Raw genomic sequence first — 21937 nt, forward strand, 5'->3', positions numbered from 1 at the left:
GTAGTGAGCCCACTCTTCTAAAGACCACTTGATCTTATTAAGCAAGTTAAATCTAAGTAGAGAGCTGAAGATGGCTTTGCATGCAGATGTGTGGAATAGTGAAAAGTAAGATATAGTGTGGAGGCCAGGATCACTAGTAGGTATTCTTAGTCTGAATTGGCTGGCATCCAGTGGCTGATGCTGTTGATAGTTTGTGATATTTTAGTGTGATTTCTGGGTCCTTTTCATGCATGCAGAAAGGACTTATGATCACAACTATATTAGAAATACTGCTTTTATACTGCCTATACTGTGTTCCAGATGAGCAAGTCTTTGGGACTCTCCTTCATTACAAGATCATCTTACAGTCTGCAGTCTTTCTTGCTATGGAAACTAATACTCCATCTCGTTAATTTGATGAAATAGATTTCTGAATTAAAACGGTTTCTCAATCTGTGCTTATCCTTTTCCCAGACTTGTAGGAAATAGAGAATAATCTTGATCTGGCTTCAAGTTCTGGTTTAACCGTAAACTGCTGTAACGTAGTGAACTTACTAGGCTTGATCTTGCTTCTTCTGTCTGTTAATTAGCAATGTAATAGTTGCTTCTAGAATGTAGTTGTGACAGCCAGTGTCTGTAAATGTACACACAATTCAGGGAGTTTTAGGTGGGATTAGTAACCTAATAATAATTGATTGAAACTAACTTGCAGCTACATTGTGAATTGTAACTTTCAATGTATGAAGTAAATGTATTTATTCTGTGTTTTTTTTCCTGTGTATGGCTGTTACCACTTTGAACAAGGATCTGACCTATATAAAGAGTACGTGTACAGAGTAAAGTAGTTCCTTGCTTTAAATTCTTACTTTTCCTACTGGTATTATAAAGCCTTATGTTTTCAAAATCCATTTTGAGCTTCCTGTTCAGTGCCCTTAGCTTTGCAATTGCAAGTCTACTGGTAGATCTTAGGTAGAGAAAATGCCTAATTACCAAAAACAAATCTCAGGCTTGGGTTTCACTCCAGTGCTCAGCCTGGACACTGCAGGAGGTGGTGGCTGTGCCAGCACCCTTTTCTGAGGAGTGTAAAGAGAACAGGATCAGGGAACCGCCCCATTTCGACAGCAAGATAAGTCACCTTTTGGCTGCTTTAGTTCCCTCTTCTTTGACCTCAGTTGTACAAACTGCTTTTCTTTCTTCACATCACCACTAAGGCAACGTGGCCTTGCAGATGTGACTGGCAGGCCCAGTCAGCTTTGCCCTCCTGCAGGAGATGGGCCTGAACAGCCAGGGGCAAGGGACAGGGGGCTGAGGGAGAGGGCATGGTGAGAGCAGCATTGGGTGATATAAATGGAGACTGTGAAACTGCTGTCCCAGCGTGCTCTGCAAGGCATCTCAAACTGAATGAATTCCTTGATCCAGAAAAATCTGTAATCTCAACTGAGAAGGTAGAAAGATCCAGCAGTATGTGGGGAAGGATACAAGGATATCCCAAGCAGGAATTTCTACCAGGCACATCACGGTCTCTGTTTTGCTTCAAAACCAATTACTGGATATATGCCAAGAGGTAAAATACTAGCACAGCAAGAGACAATAGAGTAGCATTTTAAATTTTTCAGCCTGCATATCCTAAAATTTTCAGTTGCATGAAATATGCCTCTTAATCTCATTTTTTTTTTTTTTTAGTTGAATTACCAGTTGGAGCATTTACAGTCCATTGAAAGCTAATGGAATTTCAGTACTTCAGTATTTTCTGGATAACCTCAGAACAGCTGAGGAGCTCTCACAGTTCATAGCTCAGTGAGATTGTTAATTAGTTTTGTGATTCAGGGAATTTCTGTTACTGCATTCTTTTGGGCCTATCACAGAACCAAACACTTCAAATCCTCTAATTCGTATTCTGATAAATGAGGATCACTAAAATACTGTTGCAAAACCTTGTTCTTTCTGTGCTTGCTTTTGATGACATCATATTTAAGTCTTTATAATAGGTTGAAGACCCAGATTTTCCTTTAAAAGTAGGTATCTGAAGGGTTTAACAAAGCTTCTCTGTCAAGCTATTGGGCTAAGGGTTTCTAGAATCCTGTTTTAAAATCCAAAGAATGGCTGCTTTCAGTAGCAGGATAGCAATGAAAAGAAATGTCCAAAGATATCAGCTGCACAGCAAGAGAACAAGGGCTGATCTCAGCAATTTTGAGATTAGAGCTTTATTTCAGTTTTAAATCTCAAGCTGAATGGAAGAACTGGAAGCAATTCCAATTGAAGCCTTCGGAGGGGCCTAGAATTTTTTTTATTTATTTAGTAACAGAATTTATTTGAAAACACGTAGCCTTAGTGATGCTTCTCTTGTTTTTTTTTTCCTGTGTATTTGCATGGGCTGTTGCAGAATAGGCTCCTTTCTTGTGAAGTGACAAGTGCTTTTTCCTTTAAGTGATGTACAACTGTGGAGTCTTAAAATGCACGTGAAGCAAAAAGCGATGTTAAAGTGTGGTGTGTTTGAAATCTGTGGAGTTATTCAGTAATAGCCTTTGAGTCTTGGTGTTAGGTAAACCAGTTCTGTTTGTAAACTGTGTTCAGAGCAGTTTAACTGTTTATGTTGAGGAGAGGGTGGAGAAAAAGCAGTTTGAAAGGAGTTTAAGATGTTTATAAACAATTGCCTTGAAGTGCTCAGTTTCAGCGGACCAGCCAAGAATGACACAACATTGTGCAGGGGGCCTTAGTTAACCTGGAGAAGTTATGATCTAAACAGATAAGACAAGGGAAGGCTGAAATAATTGCTGAGCTCTTGGGGTTAGATATCTTACGATGGAGATGGCATGGTTTGATTAGTCCTGTGGCCAAGAACAGATCTTCAGAAGTTTAAATCAAAACAGCTGATTAGTAACTCTTCTGGTTTGATTTGTAGATCCTGCTCTGCTTCATGTGGGCAGCCTGTGGCTGATGTAACCTTCCTTTCTTGGTCTGAAGAGCATCTTTCACACTAGCATCACAACGCTCCTATTGTGTATAGGGCTTTGTGTTACCTGTTATAAAATAAGTGTAGAGTTATCAAGTCAATGGCTTAATCCTTATTTTTTAAAACAGATCAAGTAGGTAATTACTTCTGATTTCTTCAAGATGAAAGACTGCCTGAAAAAGTTTATTCTCTGACATAGTGTCTGTCTAGCACTTTACTTCAAAGCAGGATGAACCATAACCAGAAGAAACCCCCCACCCTCTGCTCCCTTCCCCTCAAAAAAACCCCAACAATCTTTCAGAAGGTCAGGGGTTTTTTTTTTTTGTTTGTTTTTTTTTTGTTTTTTTGTTTTTTTGTTTTTTTTTAGCTTATGACAGCTTATGAAGTTCAACATGGTGTCATTAAACTTGAGGGTAAAATGACAGATGGAAAGTAAATAGATTGACCTACTGCCATAGACTGGATTGCTTCTCTTCCTGTCAGAGGAGGGTAAATCTTGCTGGAAATAAACCATACCCAAACAACAAGTAAAAAGCAATGTGGGAGATGAGGGATACTTAGCACAGCACAGGGTGTTTTGTCTGGACACTTGTTCAGAGTGAGCTCTTCGGCAGGTGTATTAAGACTGTTTGCCTGAAATTTACATTCCCTTCAACTGAAGGGAATGGAGTAATATTTTAAAACAACTGCTGTCGTTACAGATTCTTCTAGACACTGCTGCATTTTCGGTGGTAGAATTTCCCAACAAATGCTTTTCTGTGAACAGATGAGTTGCTGTCGGTGTCTTGGTTGTCTCAAGGATATTTAATCTGCAGAATAGGAAGAAAATTCATCCTCCTTACTCAGAGATGGCTGAGGAAAGAGCTTCCACTTCTGTTAACATATTTTTTTTTTTTAACCTCAAGGAATTGTTAGTTGTGAACTTTGAACCATGGTGTGTAAACTGTTTCTTGGGCTACAGAGGTGAAAATACAAGTAAACAAACAGTTTGCTCCAATGCCTTCTCTTGTTCTATTAGAGTATTCCTATTAAAATCTCACCGTGCCCCTTTCTGAACCAGTGGTGCGCTATCAGCCTGTTGTCCTGCAAGCACTGGTCCTTCTGCACTGACACTGCCTGTATCAGTCCTATGTCACTGCTCCAGCCTTGCCTTGTCCCCTGTACTGCCTGGCTACACTGGGGCTGGAGGGGGCCACACTCTCTATGGTTCCACCGAAGAAGAGACGCTTTGTGTGAAGCGTCTGGGGCCTTACTGAGTGTGTTCAGCATCGGAACTGTGTTGTGAGTGTCCTCCTGCACTCAGAGGGTTCATGTAGTCCTGATGCTCTGAAAGATTCAAGTGGCCTTTGTGACAGCTCTGCAGGGAAGATCAAGTACCTTGGTCTTTAAGAGCTTTAGATGCAATTGAACTGTAAATTTGTCTGCTACTGGATGGGTTTTGTTTAACAGTATGCTTTGATTACAAGCCGAGTAATACTGTAAGACCTTGCAGTTGCTACTGACCAGTTGTGGCAGGATGGCAAAGGAAGCATTTAAATATTCTCTTCACTTACCTCTATGATGAGCTTGTACTAAATCAAGTTTGTGAGTATTTTATCTAAAAGGCAGCTATTCTTTTATTATGACCAGATAAAGATGTGGTATTTGTGTTGACAGGAGGGAGAAATTTGCCATCTTCTCTCTTGGCTGTTATTAAATAGTCTCTTTATTGCTCTTGCATAGCACAGTGGACTTAGTTCTGCTGCTTATTATATATTCCTAAGTTTGTGATGACAGAAAAATGTTTAACTTGAAAGCTTTGTGTTAGGTAGCACAACAGTTACAACAATTAATAGGATGCTTGTTAAAGGAACATTCACAGGTTAAAATCAGTCACAATTACACTGAGAAGCAGCTAAGGGTCACTTGGCTTCTCCAGAAAGCAGCTTGACTACTACTGTCAGAACAGACTACTCTTGAACTAGGACAAAACAGAATTCTCTACAACGTACCAAGAGCAAGCTGTGTTATTTTGGGAACACAGAAAGTCCCCAAACTATCTGATTGTGTGGTCAATCTGTAGCTCTTAGGTCTTAAGTGTGTATGTGCAAGAAAGCTGAATTCTAGTTTACTTTGTGGACCATAGGCAAAACAAGCCTTTCAGCAACAACTTCTGGAGTTCAGATCCTGCTTGTTGTTTTCTTCCAGTTTTCCCACATTTCTGTGGCAGGGAGCTCTATTCTTTTCCTCTCTGGTGACTAAGAATTAAAAATCAATCTTGCAATCTTCTTCTGATTTAGAATGTCTGTCCAAAAGCTGATTTCACTGTCCCCAACAAATGTGGTTTTGCGCTGTACAGGGAAAACCTATGGAGAAGTAGGAGTTGTTACATCCTATTTCTGTACTAAGGAGTGTCCTGGATGAGGGAGCTGATATATAACATAATAGAGAAGATTACCAGGGTAAAATATCTGTCCTCACTTACCAATGTTTAGCACTGAATGAACCTTTAAAGATGATTAATTTGCATTACTGTACTAAATGTATGTAGCAAACAGGTGTGAGTAAAAAGCTCTGCATGGAAAAATACTGCTGCTCAGATGTTTGAAAATTGTGTCCTGAGGGCAATTCTTGATTGTGGGCATGTTTGTTCTTGTATGCAGTAGTCAATGAGAACTTAGTTTGATTTGTTGCTTTTCAGAACATCAAGTCATGACAAGGGGGGAAAAAAATCATCACCATCAGTGTACCCTGGGGAAGTTGTCAGGCTGGCCATGCAATTGTCAGGCTCAAAAGACAGGGCACATGAACTTGGTTGCTTGGAGCAAACTGCTTTAAGGGGGAAGTTTGGACTGGACAGCATCCAAAGGTCCCTTTCCAGGCTAAATAGTCTTATGGTATGTTTGTATGATCCCTTAGTCTCTGGTTAATTTTGTTTAGGGCAGCTGGTTGCCATGAAGTTTTTTCCAATGGAATACTCAATAACTTCTACTGTAGGCTTTATATTTCCGTACAGTAGAACTAGATAGTGTTGGTGTGGCAGTTCCAGTGTCTTACTTTGAGAATCCTGGTAGGCTCATCATTTCTGTGCTTCTGGATTAAAGTGGGCAGCTGTAAATCAAGGCTGATGTAGCCACTTGCTACAGCAGTGTTTTCTGAACAGTCTGCTGGTCTCCTCGCAACACTCCACCAGGAGATGAACAGCTGGGGTCCTTTGTTGTTCTCTGAGGACACCCCAGAATTTCCCTTATGCCATGATGTGTCTGAAATATTCACATTAGGGGATTTTTTCTATGTGGGAGTCCTGACTGGTCACATCTTTTTGTTTCAGTTGCTTCTGCTTTTATCCTCCATGTGCTGTCCATAGAGATGCTGCTCTGTGCTAATCAGTGTGGCAGCTACTGCTTGTGCTTCTGGTACAACTACTGTGTCCAGCTACTCTTAAAAAAAACAAACAAACAAAAAAGGGCAGTATTATTTTTAAGAAGTCTCCAGCACTTAATTACTAGGCTTGCATAACACACAAACAAAGGCTTGTTAGCTAGGGCTTGTTTATTGAAGCTTGCTCCTTTATGGCTTTGCAACATTAGGAGAAGAATAGGAACTGAGAATTTCTTGTAGTAAAGCAAGAATTTTTTTTTCCCCTCAAAGCAAATTAGATTTGCAGCATCAAAAGGCAGGAAGATTGTAAAATAAATGCTAATGCCTTGTCATAAGACTTTCTTCAACTTGTTCCTGCCAATTTGCTGTGTATCTCTGCTTTTTTCTGAGCCTACATAGGGAGGAGATCAAAAGACAGATTTCTACCTATAAGCAGATCTAAGGTATAACTGTATCAACATTAAAGAAATATTTTGGAAAGGTGTAAAGCCTTAAAACGAGAACAATAAAAACTGCTTAATTTCACGTTGTTTGAGAAAGTGGGGTTTTCCTTGGAAACTGCTCTAGACAGTAGTCTTGTAGGATGGGCTTACGAATAGGAGTGGCTTGTTAGAAACCTTTGGCACTTTTATTAATTGTACTGTTGTCAAAAATAGAAGGTTTTTGTTCTAATGCCTTGTCCTTTAAACATGTTTTGCTTGCCTTGTCCTTTAGACATGTTTTGCTTGCCAGCGCCCATTCTGTAAACTTGCTGGGCAGGGTTTTAATCTGGTCTTTCAGCACTAGTGAAACACTTTACCAGCATGTTACCACAATGTCACCAGTGTCACGGATGGCTACTGTGTTTCTTCTGTCTGCAGATCTAATTGGTTGCCTGGCACTTGATCTGTGGCAAGCAGGACAATGGCTGCCAGCAAGAGCAAGAACCAGAGTTCCTTGGCCCTCCATAAAGTAATTATGGTTGGCAGTGGAGGTGTGGGCAAATCTGCACTCACACTTCAGTTTATGTATGATGAGGTAAGTAATGTTGGTTCAGCTTCAATAAAGCACAAATTTCATACAGTTTACTAAGTTTTTTTTTTTAGTCGGAAAGGGGAACTAAATGTAATTAGCAAAAGACCTGATGACCTGACTGGCAGGTAGCAATGTAGGAAATATGCCCTCTGGGAACATCTTTGGCTAAAGGTGACAAAATTGTTGCTTATTAATGAAAGTACAGTCTACGGAAACCATGCATAACATGCAGGTTCTTGTCTGCATGTAGAGAAGCAGCTGGAGTTGAACTTTAATTTTGTTGCCGTTACTTTTAGGTCTGTTAAGACTGAAATCAGAAGTAAACATTGTAGCTCGTTCCGAGCCTGGTGGTGAAGTACTCATGTTCATAGCATGAATTCTACCATACTGGTGTGCAGGGAACTAGATTAGACAGCTCAGACTAGTATGTGAAGGAATACATGATCCTGTAATCCAAAAGCTAGCATTTATCTATGGGTGTTCACACATACTACAGTGATGTGAGTATCTGAACAGGTAATGTAGTCAATAATGAAGGCCAGACAGCTTGACTGGGCTCGTGGCACAGCCTCTTATACTCTGAGGCTGAGAGAAGGGAGGTCGAGAGGTAAGGAGCCTATGTTGGATGTGTGCTGTCAGCACAGAACTACAAGTTGAACTGGCAGTGGCTTTGTGGGAGTGATCAATATTGAGTGGACTAAAGTAGGTGCCTGTGCAATTATGGAGCAGGTTTTTGTTTTCAACAGCTGGATGCTCTCATATACACCTGTTAAAGCTTCAGACACCTGTACCTGAAATACGTTCAGATGCATTTTCCTGAAGTGTGAGATCTAGATAATGCCAGCAGATTACTGATAATTTACACTGCATCTCTGCGCTTAAATTGTACCAAAGTTGGTGAACAGTGTTTTGTGTAGCAAGTTTCTCTTGACTTGGCAAACTGGCTCTTTGATGTATTAAGTGCTTAAATAATTTGCTTTTTATAGTAAAACTAAAAAAAAAAAAAAGTGTCACTGAAGTGAAAGAAGGGATATGGACAACTACTGAGACTGTTTGACAGTAATTCTAAACACTAATCCTTTTCTTATCACCCTCAGTTTGTAGAAGACTATGAACCTACCAAGGCTGACAGCTATAGAAAGAAAGTAGTTTTGGATGGTGAAGAAGTTCAGATAGACATTCTGGACACAGCAGGACAGGAGGATTATGCAGCTATCAGAGATAACTATTTCCGCAGCGGGGAAGGGTTTCTTCTAGTCTTTTCAATAACAGAGCATGAATCCTTCACAGCAACAGCAGAGTTTCGGTAAGTAGTTTCTCTTCCAGGCAGGGTTTTCCCTGTTGCTATCTGGTTCCTGTGTTACTCTGACAACTCTGCTTAAAAACTACAGCTCTTTATCCTTTGTCTGTTACCGTTTGGTCAATAAAAGTGACACCTGACCATATGACTCTCAGTAACTGGTAACCTAAACCACAGTATTCAGCCTCTGGCTCTAGTTGTTGTCATGCCTACAACTTATGAGTACATTATGCCAGCAGCAACTTCAGGCAAGTAACAGATTCTTGGACTCCTAAAACAGGCATATTCAAGCCAATTTTCAGTCTTCATGGATGTGAAGTTTAATTATCTTAGAGCAGTACTTCTGGAATTAAGTCTGTCTTTTGGCCAGGTTTCAGACTCTGTATTGCTTACTGTTAGAAGCAGGTGCTCTAAGGAAAGGAAGGATTAGCCTCCACTCTCAGGTATGGATTGGTGCCAAACAAGGGTTGGCAGCCAAGATGTGCTATTGTAGGCAGACGTATTCCTAGAAAGATGCACGGTAGTAGTAGGCATTTCCATTTTTGTTCTTGAGATTAGCAGTTCTAATGTAAAAATTGACACCAGATTGAGCACAGAAACTACTTATGTAGTGTGGGGATTTAAATCATTGTTCTGTTTTAGAATTCATGTAGCCAGGTTCTTCAGGGCAAGTGTTCTAACTCTTATTTGATAATACTTCAGTGTAGAAGGTAATCTGGAGTTTACCTAGGACAGCTGTATAACTTGAAGGAAAACTTCCCAAAACATAGGGAAAGTGTTATGGGTTCCTTATGTTTGCCAAAATAAAAGCTTCCTGTCAGTCTGCCTTATGTTCCCTTTGTTTCAGTGCTACAAGGTTAACAGATACTAATTGGTAATGCAAGTGCTGGAACTAAGGTAGACACCTAACTAGGTTTTTCATAAAGTAATGGCAAACTCCCCTTGCACTCCAGGACTTCAGTCCAGATTCTTAACATATTACACTGTTCCAACAGTACTAGAAGACCACAAAATCTTTTCAGAGGTATAAAAATAGTGTTCCTTCGTCACATAGTACTTCTGTGACTTTGCTCAGCTTCAGAAGGCCGACAGTCATGGGGCACATAAGCAAAGCAGTTCTGCTCAGTTTGCTCTAATTGGTGCACTGAAAGAAGCCAAGAGTTGAACTGCTGTAGAACTGCAGAACTGAGTACTGTGACTCTTCCTAGTGTAAGATGGAGGAAAAGATCAGGTAACACTCAAAGAACAGAAGGAAAATGTGACACTTGGAAGCACCCACCTTGGGTTTTGGCTTGTGTGCCTAAGTGAAATATAAGGTTAAACCCAAGGCTTAGGGCTTTGAATGAAAAAGAGTAGGAGTGTTTGTCTTGGCAGTTTGGTTTTTCTCAGACTTCCGTAACTAGAGTAACTGTGTATTAGTTCAAGATTCCAGCACAACAAAACATTGAAAAGCAATGCTAGTCCTAAAGATGAGCAAGAAGGACCTAAAAGCTTTGAGATGCAGAATCTCCTACTTTTCAGTGATTCAGAAGTAACTAAATAGTGAAATTAGTTAAATAAAATACTTAGCTAGGCTGACATACCCAGGAAGGAGTGGGGAATGGGTAGTATGAGTCACCAGCATCACAGGCCAAACTGCACATTGCTATTATTGATCCTTTAACTTCCAGAATTCTAAAACTATGAAAAAATTGAATACTGAACAAACTATGGTCTTGTTTTTAAACCCTAGCTTTCCTTCTGATGTGATGCATTCAGTGTTTGCTTTCAGTGCCTCTGTAATCTGAAAATTTGTGAAAGTGCAGTTGAATGCAAGAGCAGATTGTCTGCTCCAGTATTAATGCTATTTTAGAGTCTCATGTGCTCTCCATACATTGTTATTTTGTGGATGGAAAATGCAGGCATCTGAAGCGGTATGGTAGCTCAGCGGGGTTGGAGGGTGTAGCACCACGCTCATGCCTAGTTTGGCTCTCATTCATAACAAAATGAAGCCATCTAAAAATAGCTGTAGACTGGTAGAGTTTCCCGGCATCCTAGATGGACAGCAGCACATGTCAGTCTGGTCTCAACCTGTGTTTTACTCCAGTAATAGCACAGACTTAGACTGGTATGCAACATCACTCCATCTCCTTTCCTGGATGCTGATAAGGCCTCTTAGCATGACAGAGGATAGCAAGATTAAGGCTGATGGTTCAAATATCTTCTTGGAGTCTTTAATGCAGGAAGGTTTGCTAGTACTTTAGTTCAGCACTACATAGTAACACTCTCGTCTCTGTGTAGAGTTTAGGTACCCATTTTAGGAATTATCTCTGCCAGCTACTTAGGCTGTTCCCAACCTATTGCCTTGGCAAAGACTTTATGTTGCCCAGACCTATACTGAGATGTGATGCAGACTGTGAACTGAAGATGATGACTGAATGCCAAGGTGGAATTTGGCAGACATGGCACTTGTATACTCTTTTCCTCATTCAAATATGAGCTCCTATTGCCAGTAACTCTTCTGCTTCACAGTTCTTCCTTATTAGAGCCTGATTACTCACTAACTAAATGGTTAAACTGCCTTCCTCGAAGTGTTAGGCTTTCAGTAGTGTAAAGCCCATAGCATTAGTATGTTAACCTTGGAATAATTTTAAAGTGTGTGTCCAGCTTTTGGGAAATGCTGTGTTGTAGGCACTATTAATGTGCAGACCACTTGAGCCACTCCTGGTAAGTGTGCGAGTTTTGTTGCTCCTATTAACACAGATGTTTTTATTTTGAATACCTGATGCATTAGGGAACAGATCCTGCGTGTGAAGGCTGAAGAGGATAAAATTCCTTTACTGGTAGTGGGAAACAAATCTGACTTGGAAGAGCGCAGACAAGTGCCTGTAGAAGAGGCCAGAAGTAAAGCAGAGGAATGGGGTGTGCAGTACGTAGAAACCTCTGCCAAAACTAGAGCGAATGTAGATAAGGTAAGACGAATGACATGCGTTCAATTAGAGCATTACTGCTTGTTTAGTATCTGATTCTTTCTGGGACAAGAGCAAATCCACAGTTTGGCATCTGAAAGCCTAGTTTACAGAAAAAAAAAAATCATTGAATTTACTGGAATGTGTATACTTAACCAAATATCTAGCTTAGAGGAACCTGAGATCTGGAACAAGGTAATGCTATTGTCTTGTTTTAGCTGTTTGTACCAGAACCAATAGCTTTTCAATAATACAGAGGGTAAACAGTTCTGAGGATTCCCTGAAGTATGGTTATTTCGTTTATAACACCAATAAATAACAAGCTAAGGACACTTAAAAATTGTCCCCACTTCCCCATAAAGCTATGGGTGGTTAATCTTAAAGACTTGTTTTCTGCCAAGACTACTTTGAATTGTGAGAACTCTTCTTACTGTGTCTCTATCCTGTTTTGACTTGTCCTTGCTGATATAGGATTAATATTTTTCCATTCTTCTGTGGCTTGTTTCTTGCATAAACAGTGGTGCTGGGCTATTCCAGAGGACAGATGAATTATGACTAATAGAGTATTTGTCCAGTAGAGGGGGAAAAGTAAGTTTCAGTCATCCCCTTGGTTTTGTGCGTAGGGTGGGCTTCTTGAAGAAAAAGGTGCCTTTTTACTTCACGTGTCCATAGAAGATAATCTGAAATTACTGTTGTGCACCCTAAGAACTCCAAAGGTGTCTTGATAATATGCATTTCTTTAAAAATTACAAATTTTAAGCAGTTTTCTCTTTGGATAAAAAACTCTTACAGCTAGCTGTACTCTTAAGTTCTCCTAAACAGCTCCCTGTTCTTCTAGTCTATATTAGTTCACTTATGGAAATGCTGTTGGTGCACAAGTTACTAATAAGAACTCCTTCTCTCATTAAAACTGTGTATATGAAACTCTTGAATTGAGATCTTTTGGTTATACGTGGACGTGGCACAACCTGAGTTTTGGTAAAGAACTGTAGAACCGTTTTGACTTGCAGAATGTTACTAGCAAGTCACAATCAGTTGCATAAGATGAGGGATATAGTAAAACATGAATACTTAGCTCACAGGCAAAAGCAAGTCTATCTAATATTACTAGCAAATGCCAAGCCTGTTTTGTACTTAAACTGTCTTTCTGTTCAGTTGGGATTAACAGCAATGGAGCTGTGTGTCTGCAGTGTGATCCAGAGGTGATCTAAGCAGGGTGATCTAGACTTGCTGTAATAGGTCTTGACTACCCAGCTTGTGTGCCATACTGGTTATCCTCTATATGAGCGGTTTTGTGTATAGTAAGACAAGGTATTGGTCTTTGTGAGGATTGTGTATTAATACAGCAGCAGAATAAAAAAAACTTTTAGGGTTTTGAAAGATAAACAATCTATTTCTAATCAGTGGCACTGTGTTGTTTCCAAGTATCAAAGACTTGAAAGTTCCCCATTTGAAAACAAAACAAAGCACCCTAATTCTATAGAGTGACACTAAACTCTTGTTCTATAATCCTAAGAATCATTTTTCCCAATAACTACAGCAAAACAGCTGTTGTACCTGAAGTGGTATGTACCTAGATGTCAGGCATACAGGGCTGAAATCGGCTAGAATTTTGGAGAAAACAACAGTGAAACATGAAAAGAAAGCATGACTTTCTCTGAATTTTTCTTCTAACGTAGTCTGAAAATATTTTGTACTTGACACTGTCACTTCTCTGCTGTAGCTTTGTAATTATAAACCAAGCAGAATACTAAAACAGAGTGCGTGTGTAACTACATGGAAGGGACTGGACTAAATGCTTTTCATAGTTAACAAGAGTGATTTGCCTCTAAATGTTTGCTAGGCACAGACAAATGTTCTCATGAGCTCTGAATGCTGCTTTTGTGCAAGAATGGTATTTCATAGAAAGCTCTTAAAACAGGCCTATTGAATTTTTTTGATAGCCTGGTAAGATTGTGCAACTTTTTTGCCCTGCTTGACATACTACATAATTCTGATGTTGAGTTTGTCACTGGGGTCTGTGTCTAGACTCACTTCAGCTGTATTGGGTACAGTGTGGTCCTGCATCTTTATTTGCTGCTGAATACAGTAGTTTTGATCTGCTTTCTGGTGGCTGATCTTGTTTAATCTCTCTTTATTTTTCTTTCCCAGGTATTCTTTGATTTAATGAGAGAAATAAGAGCAAAGAAAATGTCAGAAAACAAAGACAAGAATGGCAAGAAAAGTGGCAAGAACAAGAAAAGCTTTAAAGAAAGATGTTGCTTACTGTGATGCTTGGGAACTGTAAATATCTATCTACAGGTGGCATGGATAATATACCACTAAGGATATAGGGCTGGATTCATGAAAGGAAGTCTGTATTGACTCCTTTATCTTTTGCTTTGCATATCACACCTTCAAAATGTGAAAACAGAACTTTGAAACCATTTCTGGTATCCAACAAAACCTTTGTCTACTTAAACTGAAATGGGCTCCTTCTTCCCAGTGTCTTTCAAAACTAGAAACAGTTTCAGAACTACAGTCCTTCTGCTTGGTTACATAGTATATACTTTTGTATTAACTCCTTCTAATGTTTCTCTGTGTTTCTCTTGAACCTCTACTGGCCTTAACAAGCACAGCTGTTCAGGTTCAAACACTCTTTCCCGCTGTTGCTGCCCTCCTTGATGGTGCAAACTGCAGAAAGGCTAGATGTGACACCTGGTAAAGGGTTTGAGTCTCCATCTTCTGTTGTCACTGATATTTCTTACATTGAGATCTGCTGACTTCCTCCCCACACTCCATGTAAGAAATAGCAACTGACAGTTGACAGTCAACTCAAAATAAACTTTCTCCTGTGTTCTGTTTAGTCAATACAGCATTCATGAATCAAGCCTATGGACTCAATTCAGACTTATTTAGGCAATGCAAAAATTGATATTTAAATACTGGCTATATGCACTCCCTGCTGGTCTGTCTTCTCATCCTTAAATTAGTGGTATGGGATGAGAAGATGACTATAAGCCTTTCTTCAAAAGGAATAATGTCGCCATCTCCTTGAAATGCTGTCCTTGGTTTCTTTCATGTATTGTGTCTAGAGTCAATTACGCTCTGCATCTCTCATCCTTCCTCTCCCTGGTACTGGAATTGTGGAAATCAGTGTTGATTAAATCAGTTTTGTTTATTTGGAACACTTGTGATGATAATGTTGGAAAGTGAGAACATCTGCATCTGTCTCTTGTCTTGCTGAAGATAACAATGTTGAGTAAGGATGGGTCCCATCACACAATCATGTCTTGGAATAGGTGAGGCATACATGCTACCTCTCAATGATTAGCTGGCTAGTGAGTTGTATGGTGTCAAAAAGCAAATGAAGTTAAGCAGTTGCCACATCTATTACTCACTGTTAATTTTATATGTAGTGTTTCTGATGCACAGCAACCTAGCACGTGGTGAGTTTTGCTGTCAGTTATGCAATGGTGGTCACGTATTGTTCATCAGAAACAGTCTAGAAATGGAAAAGTCAGTACTTAGCAAGTCCTATTCTCAGCTGACTGAGCTGAGCTTTAAATTAAGTGCAGTTGCCAAAAAACACTTCTGTCACCATGTAAAAGTAAGTCTTCTGATTGCAGAGTCTCTCACTGAATTGTAGCTGTCTTCTGCTTTGAAGGAGTAGAGAGACTTTAAGTACAGACTGTATTTTGCTTATAACTGGATTCTCAAAACACAGTGGCTTGGTGAAAGTAATCCAAGTTGTTCAATGAAGCACACTGCAGCACTAAATTAACAAATGGTGTTTCTTCCTGAGATGAAGGAGTAGTGAATACTATTCAGTACTTAGTGTTGTAATTTGAGGTTGAAAAACATTTTTTAACATGTACTAGATTGCTTTTGTGCATTCCATCTCTGAACTTTGAAAAAAGTAAGATGTGGTAGATATCAGAACCTCCGTTGGCCTGAGGTTTCACAGGGACTTATCACAAACTCACTGTCTTCCATAACTAGTTCAACTTGTCAGGCAACTCAATGGATTGGGGGAACTGTACTAAATAAAAGGTGCTGTAATCTTCATTCTTGTCAAATTAAATTCCTTCTCTGTTACTGTTATCTTGTATGGGCAGAAAGAATGGTTAACCAATTCTGGAAATGCTTCTCTTTGAGCAGTGTAATTAATTGCCAACTTGACAATACTGTTTTGAAGCAGAAGCTGGAAACCTGCTGGTTTGCAGACCTTGCGCTTGAGCTCTGTCACCGGTGTCTAAAGCCGAAGCACCTCATAGGAAACTGGGAGCTGTAACACTTCTATCAAAGTTTCCTCTTGAACTTCCATGGACAAAAGTCCATTTTGAGTGCATACAGCAAATGAATGTCTTCTTCCAGAGGAAGGCAACTCACTTAGGTTTGGTTTTAGTTGAGACTTAAAGGTTTAAGTCCTTAATTAACCTAAAGGATAAACAACAGTTGAGTTAATATTGCAAGTTTATTTGGATCAAGCCCCTCCGAGGCAGATTGGAAAACATTAACAAAACTGAATAAACTGTCCTTGCTGTATGAATAATGAACTCAGCAAAGCTCGCAATGAGCAGCTCAGCTGTATTGGCTCAAGAGACTTGCATGCCTTGGCCTTTGATCTTTTTAGTCTTAAAGTACCTGACAGTATTTGATAGGACAGATGAATTTCTTGGAACAGCAAGTCTCCCACTAGTGTTCTTACAGTCCGTGTGCTGTTCTCACTCAGGTTATTTTTCTTTTTTTTGTTCCAACTGATAAAGCTACACCACTGAGATGGACTTGGGAGAAGGTGCTTGCTGTTTCGTGGCTTGGTGCTGCATTTCTTCAGTGTTCTGTGCTTGTCACCTGCTCCAGAAAAACCAGGCCTGGAGACTAAGTAAAGCAGCTTTTCACTATTCCTCTTCTGTACTCGTGACAAACTTCAGTTTAACTTTCCAGTTACAGCTGAAAACAGGATAAACGAGGCAGCTACCTTGCTGACTTTGTAAAAGTGGGCAACAAGCCTTCTGACTTGTACCAGGAAGGGTCCCCTGGACTGGAATCCTGTTGCCTCCACCCCCTATAGTGGAAGTGCCTGAATGTATGCCCTTCTAAATAGGGGCAATATGACTTGAGGGTCCTTAAATGGCTTCCAGGTGTGCTTCACTGGACATCCATGGACATCACATCAGGTGGGTTGAGTGGAGTGAGTATAAAATGGCACAGAGATAAAATGGGATTCCTGTGAGCAGAGTAAATGGAGCTTTCACTTCTAATCGGAACGAGTAACTACAGGTACCTCAAATAAGGATGACTTTGACAAGAGGGGGTGTGTGTGGCTACCTGCTAGCCATGGTGTGTAGCTGAGGCAACTGTTTGCGTGTTGGGTAGTTAAAGAACAAGACTTCATTGGTATACTGTGCTCTTAAATCATTCTGGAGCATGGCTGTAGGCAAGTAACTGGATATTTGAAGCTGGAGGTCATGCAAGACTTGACTATGCACTTGCACTTAAGCATTCAAGTATTATTCTTGCATAATGGCTTAACATAAAGTCAGGGAACTGTTTACTGCTACGTTCAATCTTCCATATGTGGCTTAGCTGTGGACGTTCAAGTGCTCGTTTTCCTTCTCATTTGAGCAGAGCAAACATCTGAGACGAGCCCCTGTTATCACAAGGGCTAAGTCATTATATGAAAAAAAACAGATTAAACTGCAGGAGTGCAATGGCAGACTTGACTCTTCTTTTGTCTAGAGGAGCATCTCTCCAGGTGAGAGTACAGATGCAGCATGAAGTGTGCCACGTGTTCTATACAGACTAATCCACCTTTACTGCAATTTCTAGGTGAGCACTTGGCTTGATGAAGAGAAAGATGTGTGCATACATTTACTAGGCATTAAACTTAAGTAACATGTTTATAAGCATCTGAAGTTCCGATTGAATCTTACCTGGCTTAAGTATAATGCTTAAGAATACTTTAGGTCTAAGGTACAAAGCTGCGATCTGGAATGTAGTGAGAGGAGTGTAGGGGGGAAATACATCTAACTAAAAGCTCACTCGGATCTCTTTTTTTAAGTTTTCCAAAGCATTAACCCAGTATTTGGGCCTAACAGGTCTATCAATTCTTGCTCAAAAAGAGGATACTGTTTATCAGTTCAACTCAGAGCTTGTGTAGACAGAAACTTTCCTTAATTGCTATAAGCATATGTTGCAATGTTCACCTCCTGTTGACTTTATAGTTGGTAGAAGGAGGGAAGAGGAACAAAAAAAGCTTTGATTTTCACTGTAATCTCCACACTTCATGGAAATGGCAGGTGTTCCTCTTGGGAGGGGAAGGTGTTATCTCTAACACCAAGTGAGAGGTTTAGCGTAGAGAAAGGGATTGTGATTGCAAGACTTAATAAAACTGCCTCTAAACTCTGTATGCTATACTATACGATGTAAATTCTTATTTTTTTCCTTATGTAGCTTCAGAGCTTTGTCTCTAACTTGCACAAACATTTCTAATGTCTGTAAAACTGGTCACTTTTCATTATCATGCTAATACAACTGATTTGTATTACTATTGATAATAAAAAGAAAAAATGAGCTTCATAATTTGTTTGTTATTGATTTTTACAGCATTCTAAAAGCATGTCTAATCCCCAAATTCTTGAACCAGCCAACCACTGACTTTCAGTGTCTGGAACTAACCTTTCTATCAAATATATAACAAGATTGAATTGCAGATTGTGGGAAGAGAGAGGAAGAGGAGGAGGTGACTGAGACGCTCATCATTGGTTTTCTGGAAATGGTATGCATGTTTTTTGGGACTGAACTGACATAGTAGTTTGATGCGTTCACAGTTAATTTTCCACAGTCTAATTAGATCAGATAGCTTGTATCAACTGTGTAAATGACGGAGTTGCTTTCCCTTTTCTTGAGTCTTGTGGCTCAAATAACAGAATAAGCAATGCTGTATGGGAAAATTGGTCCTTAGTCTTCTGAGTGTGCCAGATTCCATTCTCCATGTAGGGTTGTGATGAATGAACTGCAGCAGAGAAGCTGAGATGTCTCTGAGGCAGGATAGCTCAGGAGAGACTCAGGGCAACCTGATGCCACTTAATTTGGAGTGGCAGAGAAATGGGATTCACAGTAGGCTTGGGGTGCAGTTTCTGCTGCCACTGCTTTGCAAGTTGGAAGTGGAACATTGCCTAGCTGATGACTTCTGGCCAAGGACTACATCAATTTACATAATCTTGTTAACATGGTGCTTGTCTGGTGTTTGCCCTGTGCTTCAGATTGCCATGGTGGTTTATGTAGCTCTGCTTTCCAGGGAAGTAACTTTTAAAATACTCTGTGGCAGAGAAAGGGTAGCATGGAAGGTGTCAGATAGGAGAAGGGTCTGAGCACAGCTTTGTATTATAGCTGTGTTCAAAGCCCAGAAATGCACTTTTTTTTCTTCTGATCCTCTGTGGATGTTTGTAAGGAACAGGCTTTCCTTTAGATGCAGCAGGATGAAGCTGGAGAATGACTGCTCGATATAGCTTGGCTTCTGCCTTCGTGCTTGCCTGTGTTGTGGCCCAACTAGAACACTTTAGTGTAGTTCTGTGAGCTAAGTGCTCTTACAGTTCCTGGGATGTAACAGTCAGCTCTTCCTGAGAACTGCTGGCTCCATCTTGTGGATTTAGGAGTTAGAAGCTCTACCACGGAGAGGGGCTGTTCAGAATGCTCAGATGAGCATACAAGTCACTGCTATTTATCTGCCACCTGACTTACATGTAGAAATCCACACTAGCTAAATTCTTCTGGTTTTGTTACTCCACTGTATGATTCTCTCATGCAGTATGAGACCTTGTTCTAAATTTAAATTTTCCTTTTGCATGCAAATGCTAATGTTAAATCTTGCCTAAACATTCTTCTGTGCAGTAGAACACCCAGTTTCTCATAAGGATGGTGGATTTACGTTTTCTATGGCATTAAACCAGTTTGCATTGCAAGTTTGTTCTGCTCACTGAGCACTGATTTGCATGCCAGAAAGAATACTTATTGTTCCATGAGACTGTGGAGTACTTCACAAAACATTTTGTTTCTAAGGGTGACTACAGATGCTGGGCTTTCTTTGAAATATAAAGGCTTAATTTGGGGGTGGAGCAGAGATCCCACCCCCCTTTCTCCCCCCTCAGGGCCCTCAGTCTTTCCTCCCCACCCCCAAGCTACTCAGTGTCTGTTATGGGAATAGGATCTACTGGGGATATACCAGCAAATGGCCCCTTAAGCATTGTAATCCCAAAGGGGTTTGGAAGTAAAATGTTGAGGTGAGACTGGGATCATGTGCTCTGCGCTTGCCTTCCTGACAGAGCTGATTAATCTCCAGAGTTTACGGTAAGTTCCTTTCAATGAGCTTTGTTACTTGGCTTTGAGGCAGAATCATGTTTTCGATATAATCAGAGTTTATAGAGTTTGTTTTTAAAGTCTAGCATTCAGGGTATTGGAGGTTTTATGCATATTGGCTTCATAGGTCAAGTACTAGAATTCAAGGACAAACTTGTGCACACATGTAGCATGGAGAGACAAGGAAAGTTACTCCCTACTGTTTAATAGTGCTCTGTTTTTGTTTTAAAAAGGAAAACACATACAACAAACTGAACCTGCTGTTTGGATGAGTGTTTCAACCTGTGGTCTCTAAGAGTGCTCTGTAATATGATTACTCCCCACAAAATGATGGCATTACAATTCTGTATGTGTAAACAAGGAAAACAACTGTGGACTGGGGGAAGGAGTAATTATATGAAAAAATAGCGAAATTCTTTCTTGCTTCTAAATGAAAACCATCATGGCAATACTGCCCAAGAAATTCTGAAATTTTTTTTACCCCTAAACGTTTGGCTTTTCAGTTTTAGAAAGGCTGTTGAGAACCTGAGAGAGATGGTCCTGGTCAGACACAGACTTCCCTGACAGAAGAATCGTTTCCTGGAGTGACAGTCTTCAGAAACCAGAAGTTAAAGCTGTTTTCTGCTTGGAAGCTGGTGCTATGAAAACCAAAACCTACTAGGTCGCTGAAAAAATGCCTGCAGGGTGGACTAGGTGTTTGGTTTTAATTACAGCTATTCTTCTAGTTAGTGCCCTAGTCATGGGTGTGGAAGAATCTCTTTCACTCTGGGGTCTCTGTTTTTATTTCTGTATAGGCCTGCTTAAGGGGTTTCAGATATTCCTGGTTCTCTTTGGGTTCCGGCAGCTTAATGAAACGTGTGAACCCTTCTTTCCTTTCACTCCTGGTGACTGTGCTCCAATTAGGTGCTGAGCAGGGCCACTGGGTGACAGGCACTTGCATCTCCAGCTATGGTTGGCTGCCCCATTCCAGCTCTGAAGAGTGCAGGACAATGGAGATGAATCACACTGTGGGAAGAACAACTATTCACAGAAGGATTATGAGCACTAGGAGAACTGGACGATTCAGACTTTGCTAATGAAAACTGCTTCCTACCTGAAGAATAGCAGCAGAGTTTGTGATTCACCTATTCTTGCAGCCAGGTTAGAGCTTTCTTATGTGATACCTTCAGTAAATCCATTTGAATGATGACAGTAGTGCAGTTAACACTTGTGGAGCAGAGGGTAACACTCCCTACTTGAGTTGTTTTGCTTTGCCTTTTTTTTCCCTCTTTCCCTCCCTGAGCAGTATGGAGGGAGGAGGGCAGGCAGAGCTTCTCCTGCGTGGGAATAAAGGGCACATTTGCAGCTTTGCCTCAGGAGCTTGAAAAACCATAAGTCAGGCCTCCAAAACTGCATTTGGTTTAGAAATAATGAACTTGGTTTAGACAATGAACTTGGAGTTCTCTTTCATAGCCTTTTTGTTTCCAAGCATTTTGAGTACCCTTGCTTCACGTTCGCAAGCTTGCTTTCTTCAACAATGATGGCAGAAGTACTTTTTTCAGTGAAAACAAAGATGTTCTTATGCATGCTGATTCCAGCACCTGGGGCATAGATTTTAAAATACTGTGGCATTTGGAGAGGAGTGGAGGCAGGACACGCAAACCACTCAACTTTAAGCCCCATTTCCGCTGGGTCACCATCCTTCACAGCAGGAATCTGAAGGATTTCAAAAGCTGAAGCATAAGGATCCCCTGTTGGTGGTCCCAGTGTCTGTCTTGGCAGCTTGCCAGGAGCCCAAGGGATGCACTTAATTTTCTTTATTCATTAGCATATTTTTAATCAAATCCATCAAACCACAATGTTTCCACATGTCTCTCCCATGGCAGATGAACAAAAATAGGTCAGTGCTCAAATACACCTTTAACACACTGCAGTTCACTCCCTTTCTGTAGTTGCAGTTGGAGGACAGCAAATGACTGTGCACCTGGTGAAAACTTGTGGTGAAGACTTTGCTTCTCTCCCGAAAGAGGAAAGCACATGGAGTTTGTCCATGACATATATTGT

General features: G+C 40.4%; 1 protein-coding gene across 2 annotated transcripts in view; it reads left to right on the forward strand.

Annotated features, from left to right (window-relative positions):
• RALB (RAS like proto-oncogene B) overlaps window positions 1–15601 on the forward strand; it is a 47991-nt gene extending 32390 nt beyond the window's left edge. For both annotated transcript variants that reach the window (XM_027879740.1, XM_027879739.1), the window contains 4 exons: window positions 7153–7309; window positions 8404–8612; window positions 11380–11557; window positions 13706–15601. In XM_027879740.1, coding sequence (XP_027735541.1) covers window positions 7196–7309; window positions 8404–8612; window positions 11380–11557; window positions 13706–13825 — 621 coding nt within the window. In that variant the 5' untranslated portion in view covers window positions 7153–7195 and the 3' untranslated portion in view covers window positions 13826–15601. The remainder of the gene's footprint in view (window positions 1–7152; window positions 7310–8403; window positions 8613–11379; window positions 11558–13705) is intronic.
• Window positions 15602–21937: the final 6336 nt, after the last annotated feature.

This window comes from Empidonax traillii, unplaced genomic scaffold, assembly GCF_003031625.1.
Source record: "Empidonax traillii isolate 1590-97213 ecotype Southwest subspecies unplaced genomic scaffold, ASM303162v1 scaffold57:size2250009, whole genome shotgun sequence".
In the NCBI taxonomy this organism is placed as follows: Eukaryota; Metazoa; Chordata; class Aves; order Passeriformes; family Tyrannidae; genus Empidonax; species Empidonax traillii.